The 24,706-nt window shown below is 40.8% G+C and overlaps 1 protein-coding gene across 1 annotated transcript in view; it reads left to right on the top strand.

The window, feature by feature from the left end:
• The first annotated feature begins 509 nt into the window (after positions 1–509).
• Rb1 (RB transcriptional corepressor 1) overlaps positions 510–24,706 on the top strand; it is a 130,924-nt gene continuing 106,727 nt past the window's right edge. The window contains exons 1-2 of the mRNA XM_021181654.2: positions 510–839; positions 4,225–4,351. Coding sequence (XP_021037313.1) covers positions 718–839; positions 4,225–4,351 — 249 coding nt within the window. The 5' untranslated portion in view covers positions 510–717. The remainder of the gene's footprint in view (positions 840–4,224; positions 4,352–24,706) is intronic.

Raw genomic sequence — 24,706 nt, 5'->3', positions numbered from 1 at the left:
TGCGCATGAACACGGCCAACTGGTTTTCTGCGTTTGTAAACGATTTTTCAAAGTCGGGTCCGCCTGGCAAACTGGTTTTCAAAAGCTACTTTCCCGCTAAGATCTGTCCCGCTCGGACCGCGCCTCCAGTTTCCCCATCAAAAGACTATAGTCTGTGCGTGCAGCGCCCATCGTCCCTTGTCTCCAGAAGGCCACCAATGGCCCCACCCTGGACCGCCCACCCGGGCCGAGCCCACCTCCCACTGGCCGGGCACGTTTGTTTTTGTTTTGCCGGCCGCGCGGGCCGGGCGAGGGGCGCGCCCTGTCCAGCGTTCTCCCAGAGGCCGCGGCTCCTCGCAGCGGGCCGGCCCCGCCTCGGCTGGCGCCGCCCACGGGGACGACGCGGGCGGAGACAGGCCCGGGCAGGCGCGGCTTCCCCGCGGCTTCCCGCCCGCGCCCTCGCCCTCGCCCGCCGCCGCCGCCACCGCCGCCCCGGTTCCCCACTGACGCCCGCGGCCCGCGAGCCTCGCGGACGTGACGCCGCGGGCGGAAGTGACGTTTTCCCGCGGTTGGCCCGGGCGCTCGGTTGCCGGGCGCGTCCGGTTTTCCTCGGGGGACGTTCCCATTATTTTTGTAACGGGAGTCGGGTGAGGACGGGGCGTGCCCGGCGTGCGCGCGCGCCCGCCCGCCTCCCCGCGCGCCTCCCTCGGCTGCTCGCGCCGGCCCGCGCTGCGCGTCATGCCGCCCAAAGCCCCGCGCAGAGCCGCGGCCGCCGAGCCCCCGCCACCGCCGCCGCCGCCGCCGCCTCGGGAGGACGACCCCGCGCAGGACAGCGGCCCCGAAGAGCTGCCCCTGGCCAGGTGAGGAGCGCGGCCGCCGCGGGCCGGAGAGAAGGGAAGGGAAGGGAGCGGGGACGCCGGGTGCATCCCGGCGGGGACGCCGGGCGGGCGCATCTCGGCGGGGCCGGGCTGACGGTAGAAGCGGCGCCCCGGGTCTCCGGGGTCCCCTTGGTCCCCCATCTCTGCGGGGGTGGCGGCGGCGCGCTGACACGGTCCCGGGCTCGCGGGCGACGGGGAGGGCATCCCGAAGGGGTCTGGGCTGCGGCTTGACAGGTGTCGGGCGGGTGGGGCTCCTGCTCCCGAGCGAAGTGACAGGTGCAGGCTCTACTCCAGCGACGCCCAGGCGCGGAGCCGGCGGGTCCCGGAGAGCCCCGGTCAGATGCAAAAACAATTGAAATAAATATTTAAAAAAAAAAAAAGAAAAAAAGTCGACCGGTGTTTGTTTTCTTTCTTCCTCCCTTTTTTCTTCCGTGGAGATCCGAAGCACCCCCGGGGTGGGTTGACTTTCTCTTTTGCAGTCATCCTGCGATGCAACAGTTGGGAACCTTGCCCTCTCTGAGCTTGCGCTGCATCGGTAGCTTGGCCCTGGGAGAGGCCAAGAAAAGCCTTGTAGGCGAAACGCAGGGTCGTGGGTGTCAATTGCTCACGGGGTCCTCAGCTCCCGGGCTTTGTGGGGGTTTCTTTAGAACAATGCTTTGAGGCCCCGGGGATTTAAAGCCATCTGTGGAGACTGATGGAGCAGAACTCTTAGAAGAGTTTGTATGTGGGCAAAAGTTTCAGGAGACATTTAAATGCAAGGGCTTGGAAGTTTCTAAACTTTGTTCCCCTTTTTTTTCCAGGGTAGAACTCTTCTTGCGTGCTGATTGGCCCGCAGCATGCTTCATTATTTCTTGCCTTTTGCCTTTGAGCATTCACGGATTCTGGTGCCTCCCCCTCCCTTTTTTCTTTTTTTCTTTTTTGATCTTGTGTTTGGTACTGTATTCTCTCAAAGAACTTTTCTCTCCATTTATTAAATGGAATCTAAACTTAAGTTCATGTGGATCCAATAAGAACAACAGAGAGATATTTATTGTATTTCAACATTTTTTTTTCTTGACTGTGCTACTGTGTGATTAAGTAACAGAAATTGAAACAATATGATTGTTGTTATTGTCAGCACTAGTTTTGAGAGTATAGATCCATTGTAGATGGGAGTTGTTTTTGTCTCACACAGTCCTCCAATTTCTAGCCCATCATTAAGTTCTCGAGGTTTTTTTTTTTTTTTTGGGGGGGGTGTTTGTGTTGTTTTTAGTTACTCTGACTCTGTAACCCAGGCTTGCCTTAAGCTCTCTGTTTTACTGCCTCCGCCTCCCAAGTTCTGGGATTGTAGCCCTGATGGGCTATCAAGCTCCTTTCTTCTTATTGAGCATCAATCAAGGCTCTTTGTGAGACCCAGACTCTTAACAGAGTTCAGGTCAAATCCTAAGAGACTGAAATAATTTTGGAAATTGCTTGTCTAAGTCTATTAAAATTCATATTAGATGGATTTTCTTATGGATCAAATAAAAATCATGTTCTTAAAAAATAAATACAGAATAAAAACTGTTCCAGGGGAAGAGTTTGCTTTTGTTTCTAATTAAACTCTGATGTATCCAGTGTGTGGAAGCGCCACTTCAGAAAGAGCAGTAAAGTATTCTACAAGATTCCAGGCCATCTACACAGCTTTGGACTTATTACTGATTATTGTAGAGTAACTATGAACATTGAAGTTCTGGTCATTGCCTGGGGGAAAGACAGACCCAGTTTCTTTCTCTTTTATATACTTTTAACTTTGGAGAATTCTCAAAAAGTTCTCCTTTAAATTAAACTTTACAAGACATAGTCTCATCTTGGTTACTCATTGCCACAGAGGTTCTCAAAAGCACTTACAGTTGATCTCTGAATTACCTATTGTCACGTGTGTTCACCATAGGGATTTGCTACCTCTTCTGAACTGCCATTAAATGAATGTTGTATGATCATTGGAGAATACACTTAGACAAACACTGATGATATATAGATCAGTCACTGTGCTGTCTTGCTACAAGCAAGAGAAGTGGTAAACACTACAGATACAAAGCTGCTGCCAGTATAACAAAACATGCTGCTATGCAGTAAACTTTATCTCTTAATTATAGAAATATGCTGAAAAATAATGATAAAGCTATAGTTTAGTAAACACACAAGCCAGTAACATAATGGCTTCAGGCATTGTATGCCCTTGTATATATGATTCTCTCCTACCAGTGGCAGCTTGATTATAGCAGCATCTCCCTAACTGCACAAATAGCAAATGGATTGTGCCACAATGTTATGCTGGTTAAGATGGGCTGTAAGTGATGTTTCTGCACCATTATAATCTTACAGGACTACTGTTGTAAACTGCCTTACTGAGTGACACATCATGTAGTGCATTCCTGTTCTTAGCAAGGATAAGAGGACTGCTTCAGTCTGAAGCTTAGAAAATAGCTTAGGTATGGATTCAACCCAGTCCATCTCCACTGAGAACAAGTCTGCTTTGACAGCTGGAGTATTATTTCTTTTACACTGTCTCTCTCCTAAGTACTACATGTGGAAGAGAAGCTGAGACTAGGAGACTGAAACACTTTCATTATTGAAATATGCAGACGCTAATTATGCTTGAAGAAGGAGTTGCCCAGCTGGAAAAGTGGTCAGGAGCACAGATGATGGAGTTAAGACTCATGGTTCATACCTGGGTAATTCCCACTTGGTATGCCTCTAGTGACTGCTTTAATTTCCCTAATATGGTAGATGTGTAAAACATGAATGGAAAGACCTAGCAAGTATGGCTGATGTGGGGACTCAGGAAAACCATGCATAGGATCATAGTAAAATTTCAAGAATTAAGTTGCTCTTCCTAGTGTTGTTGTTATATGTCAAATTGAAAGGAATTAGCCATTAAAAGCTTACAGTTAAGAAAGGTCAAAGAGATAGGACTGAAATATGTGATGCAATCATTTCTATCAAGTTAATCATTAAGAAATACAGGAAGGTGGAGAGAATGTATGGATTGACCAGGGTGTGGTTTTTTTCGTTTTTGCTGTGACAGTTGTTCCGTCTTCCCAGTGTGCTTTAGCTAGTGCACTTGCTGTGTCTCACAATGCTGTCCGGCTGCTCTGGAGTATATGTGCTTCACCATGCTAGCAGTGTTCTTCACTTTGTGCTAGTCTTATTTGGAAAACCCACAAAAAAGATAAGCATATGTTTAAATGATGTGTAATGGTTCTCAAAGATAAAGTAAGACCTTAAAGCACTCAGAGATGTTCTCTTTCAAAACGGTGCTGGTATATGCAAACTATAGAAACAAGTATTTGCTTAATTAGTTGGATCTGTAAGTGTATCAATTTTGTAACTTTTTAATTTGTAGGCTTGAGTTTGAAGAAATTGAAGAACCCGAATTTATTGCATTATGTCAGAAGTTAAAGGTACCGGATCATGTCAGAGAAAGAGCTTGGCTAACTTGGGAGAAAGTTTCATCCGTGGACGGAATCCTGGTAAGAATGTTTTTAGAGTTAATTTTTTAAAAAGAAAATCTAGAAAGTAAAATATATAAAAGTAAAGTTAGTGATAATTTCACTATCCAAGAGTACCCTCTGATGGCACTAGAATGCTTTTTATTTCAATGGTTTCTTAGATTTTTAATTTTTATTTTAAATGAAAAAAATTCTGATGGTGATGGTGATGGTGGCAGTGGTGGTGGTGATGATTCTGACGATGATAACTCTGATGGTGGAGGTGGTGGGTGTGGAGGCTGTGTTCCTTCTGCTTTTAGTGAAGGTCTAGGGATTGAACTCAAGTTGCCAGGCCTGCTGGGCAAGTACCCACAACCATTGAACTGACTTCATTTTAAACTGATATACAAAGTAACGAGTTTCACTGTGACAGTTTTTGTACAGATACACCATTGTTGTTTTCTCTGTTCATCTCCTCCCCCACTCTTCTTTCCCATCCCTCTATCTTCCCTTTGCTAGTCCCCTGCCACCTCTAGACGGCTTCTCCTGCATTTGTGTCACACCTGTGCTATTACTCTTTTCCCCTATGCTTTAAAACTCTCTTCCTCTCATCTCCCCTTCCAACTTTCATGACCACACACACACACTCACTCACTCAGTTAAGTTTAGAATCTTCATAGGAGAGAACATACTTATCTTTCTTTAGTCTGACTTATTTTGATTATTATGACCTCCAGTTGCATTCATTTTTGTAAGGATAATGCGATTTCATTTTTATTTGTGGTTGAATAAATTCTATTTTATATATATTGACTGGTTTTCTTTATCTGTGCATGGGTTGATGGACATCTCCACTTGCTCTATTATTTAGCTATTGTTAGTAGTATGGCAGGAAACATGGATCTCTCTGGTGTCTTGACGTCGAGTCTTTTGGACATACATATGATAGTGGAATGGCAGTTTTATGTAACCTCACACTGACTTGCACGGTGTTTGCCCTGCTCTCCCTTACTGCCAACAGTGTATTAGGCTCTCTTTCCCTAATATAGTTGCAGTTTTAAGTTGCATTTCCCCATTTCAAATTTCTAGTGCTCCTATGTATATCTCTTTCTGAGAACTGTGTTTAGTTGGTTCATTAACCTATATTTTGAGTGAATGATTTGCTTTAATAATATTTAAAATTTGAGGTTCTTTATCAGTTTTAGATATTACCATCTGATGTGTAGTTGGTAAATATTTTTCCTGGTCTGCCCTGAAACTCATTATGGAGACCAAGGTGGCTTCTAACTCACAGAACTGCATGCCTCTGCCTCCCAACATGCTGGTATTAAAGGTGTGCCCCACCACACTCAGCCCTGTGTTATTTTTAATCACAATCTATCTGTCTGTCTATCTATCTGTTTAATGTGTGTGCATACATGCTCTCATGCACTGCATGTGTTGTGGTCAGAGGGCATCTTTCAGGAGTCAGTTTTTCTGCCATATGGCTTCTAGAATTGAATGCAGGTTATCAGGCTTAACAATTGCCTTTACCCATTAAAGTATCTCACTGGCCTGATATTGGGCAAAAAATATTGATTGAGTTAAACATCTACAGCAGGTAGATGCCCAATTACCTCAGCATTATTTGAAGAGGATTTTTTTCCCCCAGTGTCAACAACTAGGTGGCTATAAATGTATAGGTTTAATTCTGAATTCTTTGTTGGTCTATGTATTTTTATGCCACTATCATACAGTTTTGTTACTATGGTTTTACAGTATACTTTGAAATCAACTATTCTGACACTTGCCTAGTATTGCTTTTGTTACTCAGGATGTTTTGTCATTTCATTTTAGTTTCATTTCTATTGTGATAAAATATCCTGACCAAAAACAACTTACGAGAGAAAGGTTTATTTTAAATCACAATTCCAGGTTATAGCCTATCATAATAGGGAAGTCAAAGAGGCAGGAACTTAAAACAACTAGTCACATCACATCTACAATAAAGAGCAGACAGGGATAAGTGCATGCATGCCCAGTACTCATAGAATTTTCTCTATGAAAATTTATATAGTTCAGAGGCAAAAACCCTAGAATGGTGTTGCCTACTCTCAGGCTAGGTCTTCCCATTTCAATGAAAAGGTTGGGTGGGGTCTTCCCCCAGCAATTAAGGCAGTCAAGGCAGTTTGCCATAGCTGTGTCCAAAGAACAATCTGATCTATGTAATTCCTGAAGACTGCCTTCCTAGTAATGTTACACCGGGTCAAGTTGGCTATTCAAACTAACATTGCGAAGTGGCATCATCCTAGTTCTGTAAAGAATGTCACTAGAAATAGCCCTGGCATTGTATTGCTTATAGGTAGTTTTGGTAATTAACTATTTTCACAGTATTAGTTCTGCTAATTCAAGAGCATAAGACTTTTTTGTTTGTTTGTTTTAATTTTCTAGTATCTTCATCTTCTTAAGGGTTTTAAAATTTTCACTGTAGAGGTCTTTTACTACTTTGGTTATGTTGATCCTTAGGCATTTTATTTTTTGAAGCTGATATTTTTTGTCTTGTTTGTTTGTTGTTACAAGGTCTTGCTTTGTAATTCTAAATGGTCTAGAACTCATTATGTAGACCAAGCAGCCTTGAAGCACAGAGATCCTGCCTCTGCTCTAAGTGCTGGGATTAATGGTGTGTAACACCATGCTCTTGAAGCTGTTAGGAATGGGATCTTTTCTTTTCTTGGCAAGTTAGTTATTGGTATGTAGAAAGGTACTTATTTTTGCTTGTTGACTTTATATTCTGCTGTGTTGAAAGTATCTAACACATCTAAGAGTTTTCTACTGGAGTCTTTAAAATACAGGATCAAATACCTTCGGCAAATAGAGATGCTTTCTTCCCCTTCTATTTGCATCCCTTTCATTTCACATTTTGCTGCTCTAACGAGGACTTCAAGCATTATATTGGATAGGAGCAGTAAGGGTGAGGACCTTTTCCTCATCCCCAATTTTAGAGGAAACACTTTAAGTCATTCCCCAATTAGAGCGATATTTTCCATAGGTTTGTTGTATAGAGCTATTATTGTGTTGAGATGTTTCTTATATTTCTTGTTTCCCCAAGCATGTGGGTGGTGTGTGTGTGTGTATTTCATGTGTGTGCAGGTGCATGTGTAAGCCAGAAGACAGCTTCCAGTGTGTCCTTCTTCACGTGCTTCTACCCTTCCTCCTTTTTTTCTCTCTTCACTGTTTTTGTTTTGAGACAGGTTTCCACAGGCCTAGAGCTCAGTAAGTAGGCTAGACTGGATGGCCAGTGAGCCCCAGTGACCTGCCTGCCTCTCTAACAGTGGGATTACAAATATATGCTACATGCTTGGCCTCATTCATTCATTCTATTTTTTATATTCATGCTAGAGATCTGCGTCTGGCACTCATGCTTGTAAATCAGGCACTTTAGCCTCTCCTCAGAACCTTATCAAGAAGGGATGCTGCTAAACATTGTCATAACCTTTCCTGCTGCTATTAAGATAATCAGGACTTTTGTCTTTAAGTGTACATGTGAGTTATATTAAATACCAGTTTTTGTATGTTGAATTACCTTTGTGTCCCTGGGATGAAACCAGTTTGCTCTTGTGTGGATGAATTTCTTTGTGTCCTATGAATTTGATTTGCAAAAATTGTATTGAGAATTTTGCAGGGAAATTGGTGTATGCTTTTCATTTTGTTGTCTTATCTGTATCTAGGCTTGATATTAAAGGAGTATTGGTTTAGTAGATTGAGTTTCATAGAGCCTGCTCCTTTCTGTTATAAGGAACAGTTTGCACAGGGTTGGTGAGAGGTGCTGTTTAAAGGTTTGGTAGAGTGGCAGTGAAGCCGTTGGCAATGGCTTCTCCTCGGAAAGAAACTTTTTACACTGCCTCAGTCTCATTGCTTTCTAAGATCAATTTTTCTCACATATCTTTTTAATTTAATTTTGGTAGCTTATATAGCTCTAGGAATTTATGCTGCATGTCTTCTAGATTTTCTAGGAGTTTGAGGGAAGAATGTAAGCTGTTTCCTTTCTGGATTTCATCAGAGCCTGTTTTTATCTCCTTTACATCTTTATTTTTAATTTGGTTCTTCTGTTTTTTTTTTTTTTTAATTAGTTTGTCTAGGATTTTTTTGAGTCATATTTCTTTCCTTTTTTTTTCTGAGATAGGGACTCATAAAGATGAGGTTGACTTTAAACTCATTATATAATAACCAAGGGTGACCTTGACTTTCTGAGTAGTGTCCTGAGTGAATTATAGGGTGTGTCCCCTAGCTCAGAGGTTTATCCAGTGCTGGGCCCAAGTTCAGGGCCCCATGCATGCTTTATCATGAGAATTTTCTTAGATTATTAAATTATATAAACATATAAACTTTATTTGGTAATAGAGTTTCTAGTGGTAATATAACAACCACTGGAGTTTTAAAAAATTAATTGTTGGATATGTAGTTTTTTCCAAGTAACTTGTTTATGCTGACATATCCTTCATAAGAATAATTTCTGCACAAGCAAGTTATTGATAATTGTAAATAATTAAATTAATGGCTCTCTGATATCTTTCTTTGAATAAATTCTCACAAGCTAATTTACTGAGTCAAAAACCTACAAACTTTTAAGACTACTCAATACTTTATTTCTTTTTATTTGATTATTAAAGAGAAAGTGTCTTTAGTTTGGAATTTAGATTTTTTTAAAGTAGTATATTTAAAGTCTCCAGGTTACCCTTTGAATGATCCCTGTTCAACATTGAAACAAATAGAGGCAGGCACGGTGGCATATGGAGTTGGTTCAGCAGTTCTGAGTAAGGAACTGCTGTTCTCATTGAGAATCTCAAGAAGACATAGGTGGAGACCTATGTCACGTGGCTCATAGCCACCTGTAACTCAGTCCATTGGCTACTGCAGTTATGTATATACCCCTAAACAGACACACATGCCCGCTGGAGAGATGGCTCAGCAGTTAAGAATGCTGGCTTTTATTCTAGAGAACCTGGGTTCAGTTCTTAGCATCCACATGGTGGCTCACAGCCTTCCATAACTTTAGTTCCAGGTTATCTGATGTCCTTTTCTGGTCTCTGTGGGCACTAGAAATGCATTGGTGCACAGATATGCATGCAAGCAAGGCACCTTACACATAAATAAAAATAAGTAAAATAATAATGTCTTCAAAAAATAAAATTGATGCAAATAGTAATGGTCCCTGGAAACTCCAGGGATAAAACCCTCCTTTCTTAGACATCTGGATGAATCACTTCTGTAAGCTTGGCTGCAAACTCCAGAACTTAACAGACAGGGAATTATGTAGGAAATGTGAAGATGAAGGTTACTGACATTAACCTCAACAATATAATTTGTTAATATACACCAGCCAGTAGTCAGCAGACTGTACTGAGAGAATCCCTCTGGGGAGCGGGTCACAGTGCTGGCTGCACAAAATGAGGATCTGAATTTGAATTCCCAATACACAACTTAAAGAAATCTAGGTGTGGCTGTTTGCACCTATAATATCTCTCTCTCTCTCTCTCTCTCTCTCTCTCTCTCTCTCTCTCTCTCTCTCTCTGTGTGTGTGTGTGCGCATGTGCGTGAGCACACGTGCATTTGTGGTGCAGATAGGTGGAAGGATCCGTGGGGTTTGCTGGCTGCCAGTTCACCTCCAGGCTTAATGAAAGACCCTGTATCCAGGGAATATGGTAAAGAATGATAGAGCAGGACACCTGATTCTTTTTGCTGTTCTCTGCATGTGGTTTCTCGCACACATACGTGTGTATACCATACATACACACTGAAGAAAATTAATGAAGAAGAAAGGCCTGTGAGGTGGGTCAGCGGGTAAAAGTGCTACAGAAGCCTGATGATCTGAGTTAGTTCCTATATAACTAACCCATATAAACATGGAAGGGACGACCTGTCGTCACAGTGCTGTTTTCTGACCTTCTTACATGCACTGTGACATGGTCACCTCCCCATACACACATGGTATGCATACACACATACATAACACACTGATAATCTGTAAATATTTTTAAGTTAAACTAGAAGATTCCTTTATATAACCCAGGTACTTGGGTTATAAGACAAGCTATTATTCCTTAAAAAAATAAAAATAAAAAGCTGGTTTGTTTATGTGGATAATATAGCTATGGATAAGGGTGGCTGGTCATGTGCTGTGACATGCATTTGGAGAGTCTGAGGACAATTTGAAAGAGTTCTTTCCCCCCCTTCTACCACATGGGCCTTTCCTGGGGATTGAATTCAGAATGTCAGGCTTGCTGACAAGTACTTTGATTAGACTGAGACACCTTGCTGGCCAGCCTTTGTTTTATAATTGCCATATATTCGTTATATGGTAATGGGTTTCATAAAAATAATGTACCTCAAGTCTGTCATATTCTTTGAGACTGTTCAACCCTCACTATTCTCCCTTCCTCGCTGCCTGCTCCCTTCTGCATTGGTTTCTTTTACTGTCCTAGTCAGCTTTCTGATCTCTCATTAAGTATATATAAACAAGTAGCTTTCTGTGTGTATGTAAAATCTAGGATCCACAAATAAGGAAAAATATAAGATGTTTATAGTTCTAAGTCTGACTTAATTTTCTTTATCTGATGACTCAGTTTCCAGCAAACAACATGATTTGGTTAACTAAAACTCTACTGTGTATGCATACCATTTCTTTATCCATTTATCTGTTGACAGACATATAGACTGATAACATATTACGGCCACTGTGACCAGTGCTTCTGTAAACATGGATGTGCAGGGGTATCTGTAGTATACTGACTTTGTGTCCTTTGGGTGTCTATCTGGGAATGGATATATCATATGGTAAGGCTGGCTTGGACAGTTCACATTCCCATCAGCAGTGTATAAAGGTTCTATTAGTAGCAGAAACCATTTTGGGCTGTAGAATTAAATATATACAAATAAATGTGACTGCTTTCTTGCCTTGCCCCCTTCTCTTCCTGGCTTTGTTCCTACCTTTCCGTAGAACTGCATAATTTAAAATATTACTTTCTAGTGGAGGTCATGATAGGAATTAGAATATATGAATTATTCCTGGTTGTGTGGGGGAAGAGGACAATAGAGGACTTTGTGTTACTTTTAGGACTTGATACATTTTGAAGGGTGTGGAAGACTATTCTTTTGTCCTGCTGTAAGTCAGCAAACCCTTTCTTTACACTATGAGAGTATTCAATGTTGAGAGTTGGCCTAAGAATAATGGAATGTGTTCAGAGAAGCAAATGCAAAGACAGAATGAACCTGTTTGCAAAGCAGCTGTTGTGGTCCCAGTTGTCTATTCTCTGAAACTAGAGAAATGTAGTAACTTGGGGAACCCTTTTTGGCATTTGAAAGTGGATGGTGTTTATTGAGAGAGGATGGGTTAAGATTTCTAGTCAGAATGAGCTGTTTCTGAAATAAAGCATGTGGTGATGCCACACTCTTGAGCAAACGACCTTAAATGTCCAGTCCTTGGTTTTCTCATTCGTAAAATGGGCTATCAGTAATTTCCAGATCTTGGAATCATTGTGAATATAAATAAGTTAATACATATTAAATATATGCAAGGTAATTTATTGAGTCAAACTCTACATATTTTTTGTTCTTTAAAAGAAACAAAACAAAAAACCAAAATTCTATCTTATCCTGAAAGACTGCCTTGTGGGCATGACACAGCCAATGCAATCATGATCTCACAGTGGCAGCAGCTGTCATCAGTGTGCCTGCACAGGCCTGGGCTTGTCAACAGTCAATCATAGATCGGTGAGAGGCCCATTTGGCCTTACCCCTCCCTGCTGAAATATGAGCTACTGATGGATTTTTGGGGAGGGGCAGACACTGTCTTCAGTTGTGTACTCGTGATGAGTTCACCGTGCTCCAGTGAATGGTAGCAAACTCAGGTTGCACTGGCATCCCTTGTTAAACTCTGGGTTACAAAACAAAACAGAAGGGCCTGAGTGTGAGAAGGGGACTGGCCAGGAGGGAGTGTGTACTGGATGTTGGAGGGAAATGAGACGGCGAGGATGAGAATAGCCAGAGTACACTACCCACCTGTATGAAATGGTTACAAGAACAAATTCAATCAGAAATTCCATTTTAATTGGCACTTGATTAGTACTTAAAAGACAAACCATCTCCATGGCTCAGTGGGTAAATTGTTTGCTGTACAAGTGTGAGAATTCATTTGTCTCCTTTACACCTGCCTACCTAACTCCTGACACAGCTGCAACACTTTTGTGTAACCCCAGAATTGAGAGACAGAAACAGATGAATCCTGGGGTCTTGGTAGTCAGCCAGCCTAATCTAAATGGCCAGCTCCAGGCTCAGCGGAGAACTTGTCTCAGAAGACTAAGGTAGAGGAAGATACCCAGTGTCCATCTCTGGCCTTCGTACGTGCATACGTGGATGAGCACACACACACACAGTTAAAAGGAGGTAGAGCAACTTCAGTTTGGGTTCAGGTGGATGTGTTCAAGAGTTCAATGTCTGTGGCAGCTATAGACTTACATAATGTTTCTTAAATTTTGATTTGGAAGTCAGAATTATTCCTTGATTTATACTGCTGATGGATTTTTAATTCAGTGGGTATGAAAACAATGTTACCTGGTACATCTCTTTTAGAGCCCTAGGGTAGTCAAGTACATTTTCAGTTAAGCAAAAATATTTTTAAAGATTTTTCTCTTCTCATCTGTAGGTCTTCGGATTTTAACAGCAGGCTTCTACTATTTAATAAACCATGCTGTAAGCACGCGTGCTGTCATCCAGGTTTTGTTTTATTTGTTAATGGTTAGTCCAGCAATGGCTGTCTCTCAAAGGAAAGGCTGAGAATCTGGTAGTTGTTTAGTCCATGAGGCTACATGTTTCAACTTGCCAGGATGAATGAGGGCAAGTGGGCAAACCCAAACTTACTGTTCCATGTCCTTTTATGTGGGCTGCCACTAGAAAGTGTGACCCAGGCTTAGGTTGGCTCCTCCCACCTCAAATGATCCAGTCAAGAAAATCCCTCAGCGGCGTGCCCAGCTGTTTGTGGTTTTGTTGTTGTTATATTTTATTTTGTTTTTCCAAGACAGAATTTCTCCGTATAGCTCTAGCTATCCTGGAACATGCTCTGTAGACCAGGCTGTCGTTGAACTCACATCAGTCTGCCTGCCTCTGCTTCCCAGTGCTGGGATTAAAGGCGTCTGTACCACATACAGCCTGCTTTTGTTTTAGTAGATTCAAGATGTAGTCAGGTTGACACCTAAGAGTGTCTATCTCACACTTCTCAAGTCTAATAGTTTGGGGTTAGAGTAAGAGATACATGCCACTTTTTTTCAGTTGAACAAAAACAGTATATACTTATATATAATTAATAGAGCCTAGTTTCAGTTTCATGTTTCACAGAGTTTCATGTCTCACAGAATAGGGGCTCATAAGGAGATTAAGAAAGAGATGAGGGAACAGTATGTTGGATTTTATAACACATATTTATTATGTTCATTGATTTATATGGGTATAACTCAATGGCTCCCTGAAACAGTTATAATCATGTATTAAAGATAAGACTGTGGATCACCATAAGGTATAGTAATAATGAAAATAATGCCAAGTATTATGAGAGTTATCAAAATGTGACCAAAAAATGAAACTGGATATAGAAACATACATTTGTAATCCTGGCATTCAGGCTGAGGCAGGAGAGTCACAAGTTTAAGGTTGACTTGGGCTTTTTCTTCATTACTTACTCTTCTGTTGCTGTGATAAGACACTATGACCAAGGCAACTTACACAAGAAAGTCTGTTAGGGGCTTACAGTTTCAAAATATTAAAACTCCATGACCATCATGGTGGGGACATGATAGCAGGCAAACAGACGTGACACTGGAGCATGAAGAGAGCTCACATCTTATGACACAAACACAAAACAAAGACACACTGGGAGGGTAAGAGTCATTTTAAACCTCAAAGGCTGCCCCCAGTGACACACTTTGTCCCAACAAAGCCACAGCTCCTGATTTTTCCAAGCAGTTCTAACTGGGAACAAAGTATTCAAATATATGAGCCCATTCCTATTCAGACTTCCTAGTGAAACCCTGTCACAAAAAACCCAAACCAATCAATCAAAATGAAGCATAGAGCAAGCACGTTGTTTTTTGTAACTGTGGTGCCAGTAGGCTTGCTGTAGAGAGAGTAGCCACAGTTACAAAAATCTCTACAGGTATGCCTGTATGCCTGTAGAAATTTATTTTGGCTCATGGTTCTAGAGAGAAAAGTCTGAAATCCTCTGTGTCTTAGCCTGGTGAAAAAGCAGGGGAAGCTGGAGCAGGCAGAAGAGACAGCCTGAGGGACAGCTTCACTTTCTAAGAACCGGCTCTTGCGCTCACTCAGACACATGGACCCATCACAGTAAGACCAGATCCCCATGGTAATGCCAATTATTTCTTTAGTGCCTTAACCACGTCTTAACATTCCAGCCCCCCATTACTGTCATGATAGCCTTTAGATTTCAAGAAGAGTTTCAGACAGGATAAACGGCATTCACACCACAGCCACTTTCCTGTACTCCCAGCTCTGCTTAACCATTTCTTGAAGAGCAACTACTCTCTTGTTCCTACTGCTTGTTCTGCTGTTGCAGTTGTTTCTTAGCAAGTTAATTTGAGCATTTGTGTGACTCACACTTAAGATTCCTGTGTTTTAGGGGTCAGAGTCCTTCTGTGCCTAGTCTCTAAGTGTCTTGAGTTATTTAATTATTCCCCAACTTTTTAATTGTGTTATGCCAAACTCTAGTTTTGATACTTATTTTTTTTGTGCCTTTTCTTTGTTAAAATTCCTTTCAAAGTAGTATATTTGTTAGTTGATGAGTTTACATTTGCCCATCTTTATTACTTCTAAGTCCATGGTTTACATGAGGGTTTATTCTTGATGTTAAATGGTCTGTTGATTTTGACAAATGTCTAATGGTATGTGTCTGCGATTATAGTACATATAGAATACTTTCATTGCTCTACAAATACTCTTTGTCTATTCATCCTGAATTTGCCTATTTCCTTTCAACCTGTAGTAATCACTGTTCTTTAAAAAAAATAAACAAAAAATATTGCTTTGCGTATTCTAGGATGTAATATAGTAGCTAAACAGTATACAACCTTTCAGTTGGGTTCTCTCACATAATAATATGCATTTAAGCTTCCACATCTTTTAATGATTTGGTAGATCATTTCTTTTTAGTGTTGAATAATAATATTTTGTCATCTGTTTGTGCCGCAATTTATTTATCCATTCTACTTCTAAAGGGTATTTTGGTTTCTTCTACATGTTAGCAATTATGAGTAAAGCTGCTATAAACATACATACACATTTTTGTATGTATGTGTTTATGCATTCATGTGCATAGATGTGTGTACCCACATGTAATCACATACAGGCCCCAAGGTCAACTTTGGGTATCACTCACTACTTAGGCTCTGTTTACCTTCTCTTTTGAGACTGGCCCAGGATTTCCCTATTAGGGTAAGACTGGCATCCAGGGAGCTCAGGAATCAATGTTTACACCTCCATCATTTGGGACTTCAAGTATGCAGCATCATGCCTGACTTTTTAATGTGGGTTCTGGGAGTCAGTCTTGGGCTCTCATGTTTGCATGGCAAACTACTTCACTTGCTGAGCGATCTTCGCAGCTCCCAAGCATTGGTTTCAAGACAGGATCTTGATAAGTCGCCTAGGCTGGCTTCACACTCACTGTGCAGCCTAAGCTGGCCTTAACTCCTGATTCTCTGGTCTTCTCACTGCCAGGAGTTATAGCTTATGCTACCATGCCAAGCTTGTGCAGTGTGTGTGTGTGTGTGTGTGTGTGTGTTATTGGAGATTGCACTGTGGGAAAGCACTCAGCTAGCACTGTGCTAGATTGCTAGCCTTGTTGCTTTACCTTTACTTCCTACTTCCTGGGCCATTGTTAACTAATTTTGTGTGGTATGGAAGGGCTGAGTCTGTAACTTTTGTGTGTGTGTGTGTGAAGATGTATAATTGCTAGCACTATTTCCTGGGAAGGTATCTCTTTCCATAGTATTGTGTTTTGCGTCTTTATCAAAGACTATTATTATACTAGGCTACAGTTGTGTATCTTGATTTCTGGCCTCTCTATTTCCTGCTGTCTCTTTATGTCTCAGCCTCTCTTTTATTACTGTGAAGAGACACAATGACCTTGGCAACTCTTAAAAGACAAAACATTTAATTGGGGAGTTAGTTACAGTTTCAGAAGTTTAGTCTATTACATCATGGTGGAGAATATGGTAGCATGCGGACAGACATAGTGCTGGAGAAGTAGCTGAGAGTTCTGTGTCTGAAAACACAGGTGGAAACACCCATGGAAGGAGTTACAGAGACAAAGTTTGGAGCTGAGACAAAAGGATGGACCACCTAGAGACTGCCATATCCGGGGATCCATCCCATTATCAGCCTCCAAACGCTGACGCCATTGCATGCACTAGCAAGATTTTGCTGAAAGGACCCTGATATAGCTGTCTCTTGTGAGACTATGCCGGGGCCTAGCAAACACAGAAGTGGATGCTCACAGTCAGCTATTGGATGGATCACAGGGCCCCCAATGGAGGAGCTACAGAAAGTACCCAAGGAGCTAAAGGGATATGCAACCCTATAGGTCAAACAACATTATGAACTAACCAGTACCCCGGAGCTCTTGACTCTAGCTGCATATGTATCAAAAGATGGCCTCGTTGGCCATCACTGGAAAGAGAGGCACATTGGACTTGCAAACTTTATATGCCCCAGTACAGGGGAACACCAGGGCCAAAAAGTGGGAGTGGGTGAGTAGGGGAGTGGGGAGGGGGGTTATGGGGGACTTTTGGGATAGCATTGGAAATGTAAATGAGGAAAATATCTAATAAAAAATATAAAAAAGAAAAAAGAAAACACAGGTGGAAGAGATAGAGACAGATGGACAGACAAACAGTGGGCCTGGCTTGAACTTCTGAAGCCTCAAGGCCACACTTACTTATCTTCTCAAGTACTACTATTCCCAGATGACTAAACATTTAAATATAGGAGTCTGTGGAGGCTTTCTTATTCAAGCTACCACATTCCATTCCTTAGGCCCCATAGGCTTGTAGCTACATCATAATGCAAAAAAATCCATTCAGTTGAACTTCAAAACAGTATTATCACTGTTTAAAAGTCCAAAGTTCAAAGTCATTTCTGAGACTCATGGAAATTTTGTAATCCCTATAAAATCAAAATAAAAAATCATATCTCATACTTTTAACATACAGTGGCACAGAATATATATTGCCATTACAAAAGGGAAGACAGGGAGAGTAGTGAGAAAATATGGGCCAAAGGAACAACAGCCATCACGTCAGTCTCCAAGTCTTGTATCTGCACGTCTGATGTCAAAGTGCCCTTCACCAACAACTTGCAGGTTTCTTGCCTACAACATACTTCTTCCACTTGGACTGGCTCCATGCCCTGTATCCAGCTCTCCTGGGCATCTGTCCCACAACTTGGCATTTTTGACATCTTGGGGGTTCTAGGATAATCCAGGTTTCACCGTTACAACTTCAAGCAATTGCCTCTCTAGGCTTCCATACAGAGACACCCCTGGTGCACACATAGCTTTAGTGGCTTTCCTTAGCTGCTGGGGGAGTTCCACAACCCCTTTCTTGTACTCTTGACTCTGAAGTCAGAACCACATGGCTGGAGCTGCCAAGTTCTGCTGCTTCTGGGCTTGGAACATGCTCCCCTCATTTAGTTACATCTACATTCTCTTCTGTTGTTGATGGGTTCCTTCACTTCTGAAGCCCTTTCTTCAATTCCTTTTTCACAGGTTGAAAGCTTAGCTGGTTGGCATCTTTCCCTGAGGTTAGAGTTTCCGTTATTCCATTTATCATCAGGCTATTCTTTAAACCTTTTTATCTCCTTGAGCATTGGACTTGGCACCAACATTTCATTTCCTGATGCTCCCCCTTTCTCCTCAAGCTATAATTTTTCTATTTTTCCTTGCTCAGCTTGATCCTTTTCATTATAAATCTGCATAAGAGTGACCACGAACAACCAAGTGACAGAGTCAGTACTAAGCTCTCTTGAAATTTCTGCCAACATCATTAACCCAGTTTAGCACAGGCAGCTTTTTTGGACGATAAAAGAAACCACAGTGTTCTTCAAAATCACACAAGAATGGTCTTTGGGTCACTTACTGTCTCCCTTTGAAGCTTCTTGAGCTGGGTCCCTACAGTCCTTAGCACCACTGCCTTCCATGCTCTTACTTGGATGGCTCATTAAGCCCTGCTTAAAGCACCTTTTGGGGACATTTCTATTCACACTATAATGCCTTGTTGATTTTAGAATCATTTTATTAGATTTATAGATCTTCTTGATTATTTAGGTCTCTTATTTTTTAATTAGAATTTTATGGTTTCCCTCAGGCTGATTTTGTATAGACTTTATTAGCTTTATGTCTAACTATTCCATTTTAGATGCTCATGTAAAAAAAAATATACACACATACATACGTATGTATGTATATATATATATATACATACATACATACACACACATATACATATATGTGTGTGTGTATGTATATATATATATATATATATTCCTTCCTGACTGGCCTGGAGCTCACTATGGCCAGGGTGGATGCAAACACACAAAAATCAAGAGTTAAAGGCATGTGCACCACATTCTGCTTAATTGTATTTTTTAAAAATTGCAGTCTATTTGTTGGGATATAGCAAAGCAGCTGGGTTTTGTGCCCTAACCTTGTATCCTGTATTCTTGGTAGAATGTTTAATAGATCTCATTGTCTCTATTGAGTCTTTGGGGATTTCTCTAAAAATGATTGAATAATTTTAAACAAAGGCATTTTTGTTTCTTCTCAGTCCAAACAACTTTTAATTTTTCTTTTTGTTTTATTGCATTAATTCTTGAATTCTGTATGATGTCAGTGTGTGGTAAAGGATAATGCTGATACCATGTTTCTACCCTCTCATCAATAAATATATTAGCTATAGATTTTCTATGAAGATTCTTTTTCCCCTTTTTATTGAAAACAGATCCCCCCCTCACATATATATCCTGATTAAGGTTTCCCCTCTCTCCTCCCAGTTCCTCTCCATCTCCCTTCCTATCTGGACCCACCCCTTTCCTTTCTCGTTAAAAAAACAAACAGGCTTCTAAGGGATAATAATAAAATAAAATTTAAAAACTAACACATCAGAATTGGACAAAACAAACAAACAGAAGGAAAAGAGCCCATGGCAAGGCACTAGAGACAAAGACCCTCTCACTCTCACTCAGGAACACCATAAAAACACTAAACTGGGAGCCATAAGGGACCTATGGGGTAAAACAAGAGAAACATGTAAATGAAATAAAATAAAACAATAAGATTTAAAAGGAAAGAACTAGAGAAGCCTTGGCATGATGTTGTGAGACAAGGAACCTCAGTGACTGCTGAGTCCTTTTCTGCTGGCACTGCTAGCATGCAGCCCACCTTTAAGAGGAGTTTGTTTCCTCCAGTGAGAGTGAGTGCCTTAGAGGAAATTACATTACATTTGCAAGTAGGTATCAGCTGCATATTGCTACTGAGTTAGAGATGGGGACATGCATTCTCTTTTTCTTTCAGCTCTAGGGAACATAGCCCGAGAAGACACAAGAATCAGAGACCCACTCCTTCATTCACTCAGGAATTCAATAAAAATACTGAAATGGAAGCCATAAAATATACATGGAGGGCCTTACTCTCTGTGAGTTTATATGAACTTTGATCATGGTGATTTAGAGGGTACTCTTTTCTTGACCTTCCAACTCATCTGGTTCGTACACTTTTTCTGCCTCCTCTTCTGTGGAGTCCCATGATCCCTGAGGGGAGAGATTGATGGGGACAATGGGAATTTAGGACATTCCCTTGGAGTGTTCCAAGGTCTTCTACTTTCTGCATCATGTCTGGCTGTGGGTCTATGTATTTTTCTCATCTGCTGTAAGAGAACACTTCCCTGAAAATGGCTGAGCAAGGCACTGATATATATATCTATAGCGAATGTCATTAGTAGTTTTGTTTTATTGCCATACTCTGTTAGTGGAATAGTAACATTTGGTTTTATCCTAGGAGCCTGGGCTATCAAATCTCAGGTTCTTAGTCATTCAAGCAAAGGTGGGCATAGGTTCCATCTTGTGGAGTGGGCTTTCAGTCAAATCGAATGTTGGTTGGTTACTCCAACAACATTTGTGCCACCATTGCCCTAGCGGATCTTGTAGGTAGGACACCATTGTAGATCAAACAGTTTGTAGCTGAGTTGGTGGTTACATTTCTCTTTTGGTAGTGCAGAGTACCTTCCTATAGCAAAGATGCTAGACTGTAGGGATGAAGACATTGTGTCGGCACCAGCTCAACTTCTCCATGGTCAGTGGGTTGTGTGGGTGTTGTCTTCAGCAGTGGGGCCTTGCTATCAGTTTGTGAAAAACAACCTATAGTCTTGGCAACAATATGGGTTGTTTGGGGTTCCCATGGGACTTTTTTGGCCAACTCAACTTACATCAACTCAATTAGATGTAACCCAATCTTGGTACTGGAAGATTCATTTGGTGACAGAGGATGTCCACTTGGGGCTCTGTCTCCCTCATTACTTGGTGATTTTATTTAAATCACCTTCGTATATGTATATATTTTAGGGAGCTTCTACTGTATTAGGTTTCTATACTATCTCTCAAATAGCCCTTAATTTTGGTTGTTTATCTCCACATTCCTTCCTTTATCTCCCTCTATATTTGATCCTCCTGGTCTTGCCTCCCCTCCCCCCCAATAATGATAATGTTTCCCTTTCCTAGGGAGGTCTATCCATCTCTCCCTTAATTCCTTACCTTGTACCTAACCTCTGTAGTTCTATAGATTGTAGCATGGTCATTATTGACTTAACAGCTGGTATTCTGTGGATAGTCTTTATTAAGTTGAGGAAATACCTCTTAATTTATAGTTTGCTAGATATTTTTTTAAATCATGAGTGAATGTTAGGATCTAAATTCTAGGCCAGTTACGTGCCCTGTATAGAAAATGAGGCCTGTCAGTCATTTCTTTGAATTATTTGGCTAAGCAATTAATTGATTTGCTATTAGAATGTGGATGAGATCTAAAGAAACCAGGGTAGAATCAACAGACTTTTTCTTGGGCGATTCTGTTGCTACTTGCTTTTCTGATCATGTTAAGGAAAACGAAAAAAAAAAAAAAAGGAAAATCTGAAAGCTACTATATCCTATGTTAAGGCATAGACGTTGTTATAACTTTAAGATATTTGCATTTAGTGTCATTTTAGTGCTGGGTAGTGTACTAGACTCTGGGGGGGGTATAATAGAAATTAGAATTTTCTGTTTTCAAGACACTTATAAATTTGTTGAGATAGAGGTAAAAGTAAGCAAGCAAGTCAGACACAGACAAGGAAGAGCTGTAACACTGAGATCTGTATCCAGTCTTTAAGGAAGGAATCTTGGTTGTTCATCATAGGGTCAGGTAAGCCTGAACTTTCCAGATCCATGTTTTCCTGGAGTAGAGCTAACTCCACACTCAAATCTACCATGTAACTAGATGGTTAACTCACCTGCTCTCTACCCCAGTGTGTCTTGTTAAAACTGATTGGCAGGCTGGTGAGATGGCTCAGTGGTTAAGAGACTGGCTGCTCTTCCAGAGGACCAGGTATCAATTCCCAGCACCCAAATGGCAGCTCACAACTGTCTGCAACTCCTGTCCCAGGGCATCTTATTCCCTCACACAGACATCCTTACAGTCAAAATACCAATGTACATAGACTAGACTAAGCTAAATAAATTTAAAAACACAAAAACAAAAACTGCAGCTGGCTAGGTATGGTGGCACACACCTTTGATCCCAGCACTCAGGAGGCAGAGACAGACCAATCTTTTGAGTTGGAGGTCAGCCTGCTCTACAGACCAAGTTCCAGGATAGCCAGGGCTACACAGAAAAATCCTGTCTCAAAAACTTAAAAACAAGCAAAAAGACTGATTGAGTGAAGCAGGGTAGCCTTTACCTTCCTTTGTGACTCTGCCACTCCTGCATCTTCTGTGCATAGTCAAGAATGCCTTTAATACTGACTGCTGCCAGCTCAGGCTGTATAAGTAGGATGGGGTTTCCTGACATATTAGTATCTTATTTCTTTTGTTCATATATAAAACCTAGGTGAAGAGGAAACCCAAGCATAGAAAGAAGTAGCTCTCCTGTTTCAAGACTTTCTATTGCACACCTAATGCTTAATGCAACCTTGCTATTCTTGGCTTGAAGAGTACATATTTCCATATATGTGCTAGTCGTTTACTGTCATTACATTTTACTTATTGTGCGTGTGAAGGGGCATACGTGCTATGTGACATGAGTGTGGGGGTCAGAGGACAATTTCCACACGCATGTCATGGCACATGGGAGCTCTGGATATAAAAGTCAAAGGATCAGCTTTGGACAAGAGCGTCTTTTCCTGCTGCCAATCTCATAAGGCTTTTTTACCTTGTGAAATTACAGTTTAGATTTATGTTCAGCTAGCTTCAGTTGTTAAGTTTTTCACACTGCAGTTTTGTTTTCGAAATACTTACTGTCACCACTTGGTGGAGCTCTTTGGTAAGTGAGAACATTGTCAAAAAGCAAGGTCAAATAAATTGTCACTGATTTGGGGTTGTCTTTAAGGTGGTTCAGAGGAACACTAAATCACATAGCAGATAGCCATGCAAAGTGTTGGCTGTATATTTTGATTTAAACTGTTAATATATAATTGAAGTCTTGATATTTTAATAATTTTATCATATTTCTGATTTTTCTATCCTGCTTTTCATAAATTTAGCAGTTTTTACTGTTGCATCTTCTTTGTTGCAGTTGATTTTAATTAGGAATATATATCTTGAATTAATGAAGAAAATGAAAGCTGATTATGATCCTAATAGCTCTAGAAATAAGAACTCACTTTAGATATATTATATTCCTTTCCTTACCTTTTTTTTTTTTTTTTTTTTTTTTTTTTTTTTTTTACAAAATTGGAATCAAAAAATAAAAATAATTTTGTAGATTTTTTCCTCTCACTTAAACATTGCACCTTGGGCATCCCCATGTGCTTGTACTGGTCTTTGAAAATGTCTTAGGGTTTGTGTGAGCCCATAATTCAGCCATAGCATTGTTTAGCCGCTCTATTTGAAGATACTTAGATAGCCCACTCTATGGGTATGTAAGTAGCTGTTAGAACATCTGTTACAAGGATCTTGACCCAGCTCCCCAGCTATTTTCACTGGGTGGATGCTTAGCTGGACAACTGAATTTCTCAAAACATCATGACAGCGTATTGTTCAGTTGACATTATTCTAAGATTTGGCATTTGCTGAATCTGGTTTTTGAAAGGTAAGATTTTTTTTCCCCAGTTTTGCAAAGTCCACTTCCTCCACACACTTCCTCCACAAGTTTTACCTTTTTGTGTGTGATTTCATCGAGAAATACTTTTTTGTAAATTTTTTTTATTTTTTTATTTTTTTTATTACGTATTTTCCTCAATTGCATTTCCAATGCTATCCCAAAAGTCCCCCATACCCTCCCCCCCACTTCCCTACCCACCCATTCCCATTTTTTTGGCCCTGGCGTTCCCTTGTACTGGGGCAGTAAATAATTTTAAGTGCTGTTTTGGATTCCCTTTAATAATTTTTAAGCTTTTTAAAAAATTATGTGTACATGCACAGGCGTGCAGGTGCTCATGCAAGCTGGAGATCCCAGGTGCCACTCAGATCAACAGTTGTGAGCCCCCTGATGATGTGCCAGGAACTGATTTTGAATTGTCTAACGAAGTAATGAACACTTTGGACGACCTTTGATCTATTCTTCCAGCCTTCCTTTTATAATTTTTAAGAAAAAAATTTTATTTGCAAGTTCTTTATAAAAAGGTTTATGCAATTACAGCAAAACAAATAAACAAAAACAAACCTGTTTTCAATTTAGTTGTAAATTGGATTGGAAATAAATCCTGTAGCTCCCCAGAGCCACTGTGCTACAAAGTAGCAAGAGAGGCGGACCCTCTGTTTGCAGATGATGGCAGGGCTGTGGGAGTGAGCAGGGTGCTTATTAAAGGAAGGGTAGAAACGGGTAGGAGTTAAACACAGAGATACAGGAAAGAGCACAAGGATATTAGAGGACTTTAGAAGAAAGGAAAAAAGGCTCACAGTGGTAGGTTGAAGGAGAAAAACTTAGTGTGACTCTTCAGCCATAGCATTAAAATAGAAATTAAAACTATGAGTTTAAAGTATAGCATTTCTGGGGAAGCTGACAGAAAAATCTTGACTCAAACTCCATTAAAAAATATCCAGAACCTTTAAAGCTATACTAATGGAGACATTGTGGTATTGGTGCAAAAGGACCAGTGATCCGCACGAGGACACATG

This window comes from Mus caroli, chromosome 14 (genome assembly GCF_900094665.2).
Source record: "Mus caroli chromosome 14, CAROLI_EIJ_v1.1, whole genome shotgun sequence".
NCBI lineage: Eukaryota > Metazoa > Chordata > Mammalia > Rodentia > Muridae > Mus > Mus caroli.
This window is presented reverse-complemented; position numbering and strand designations above follow the sequence as displayed.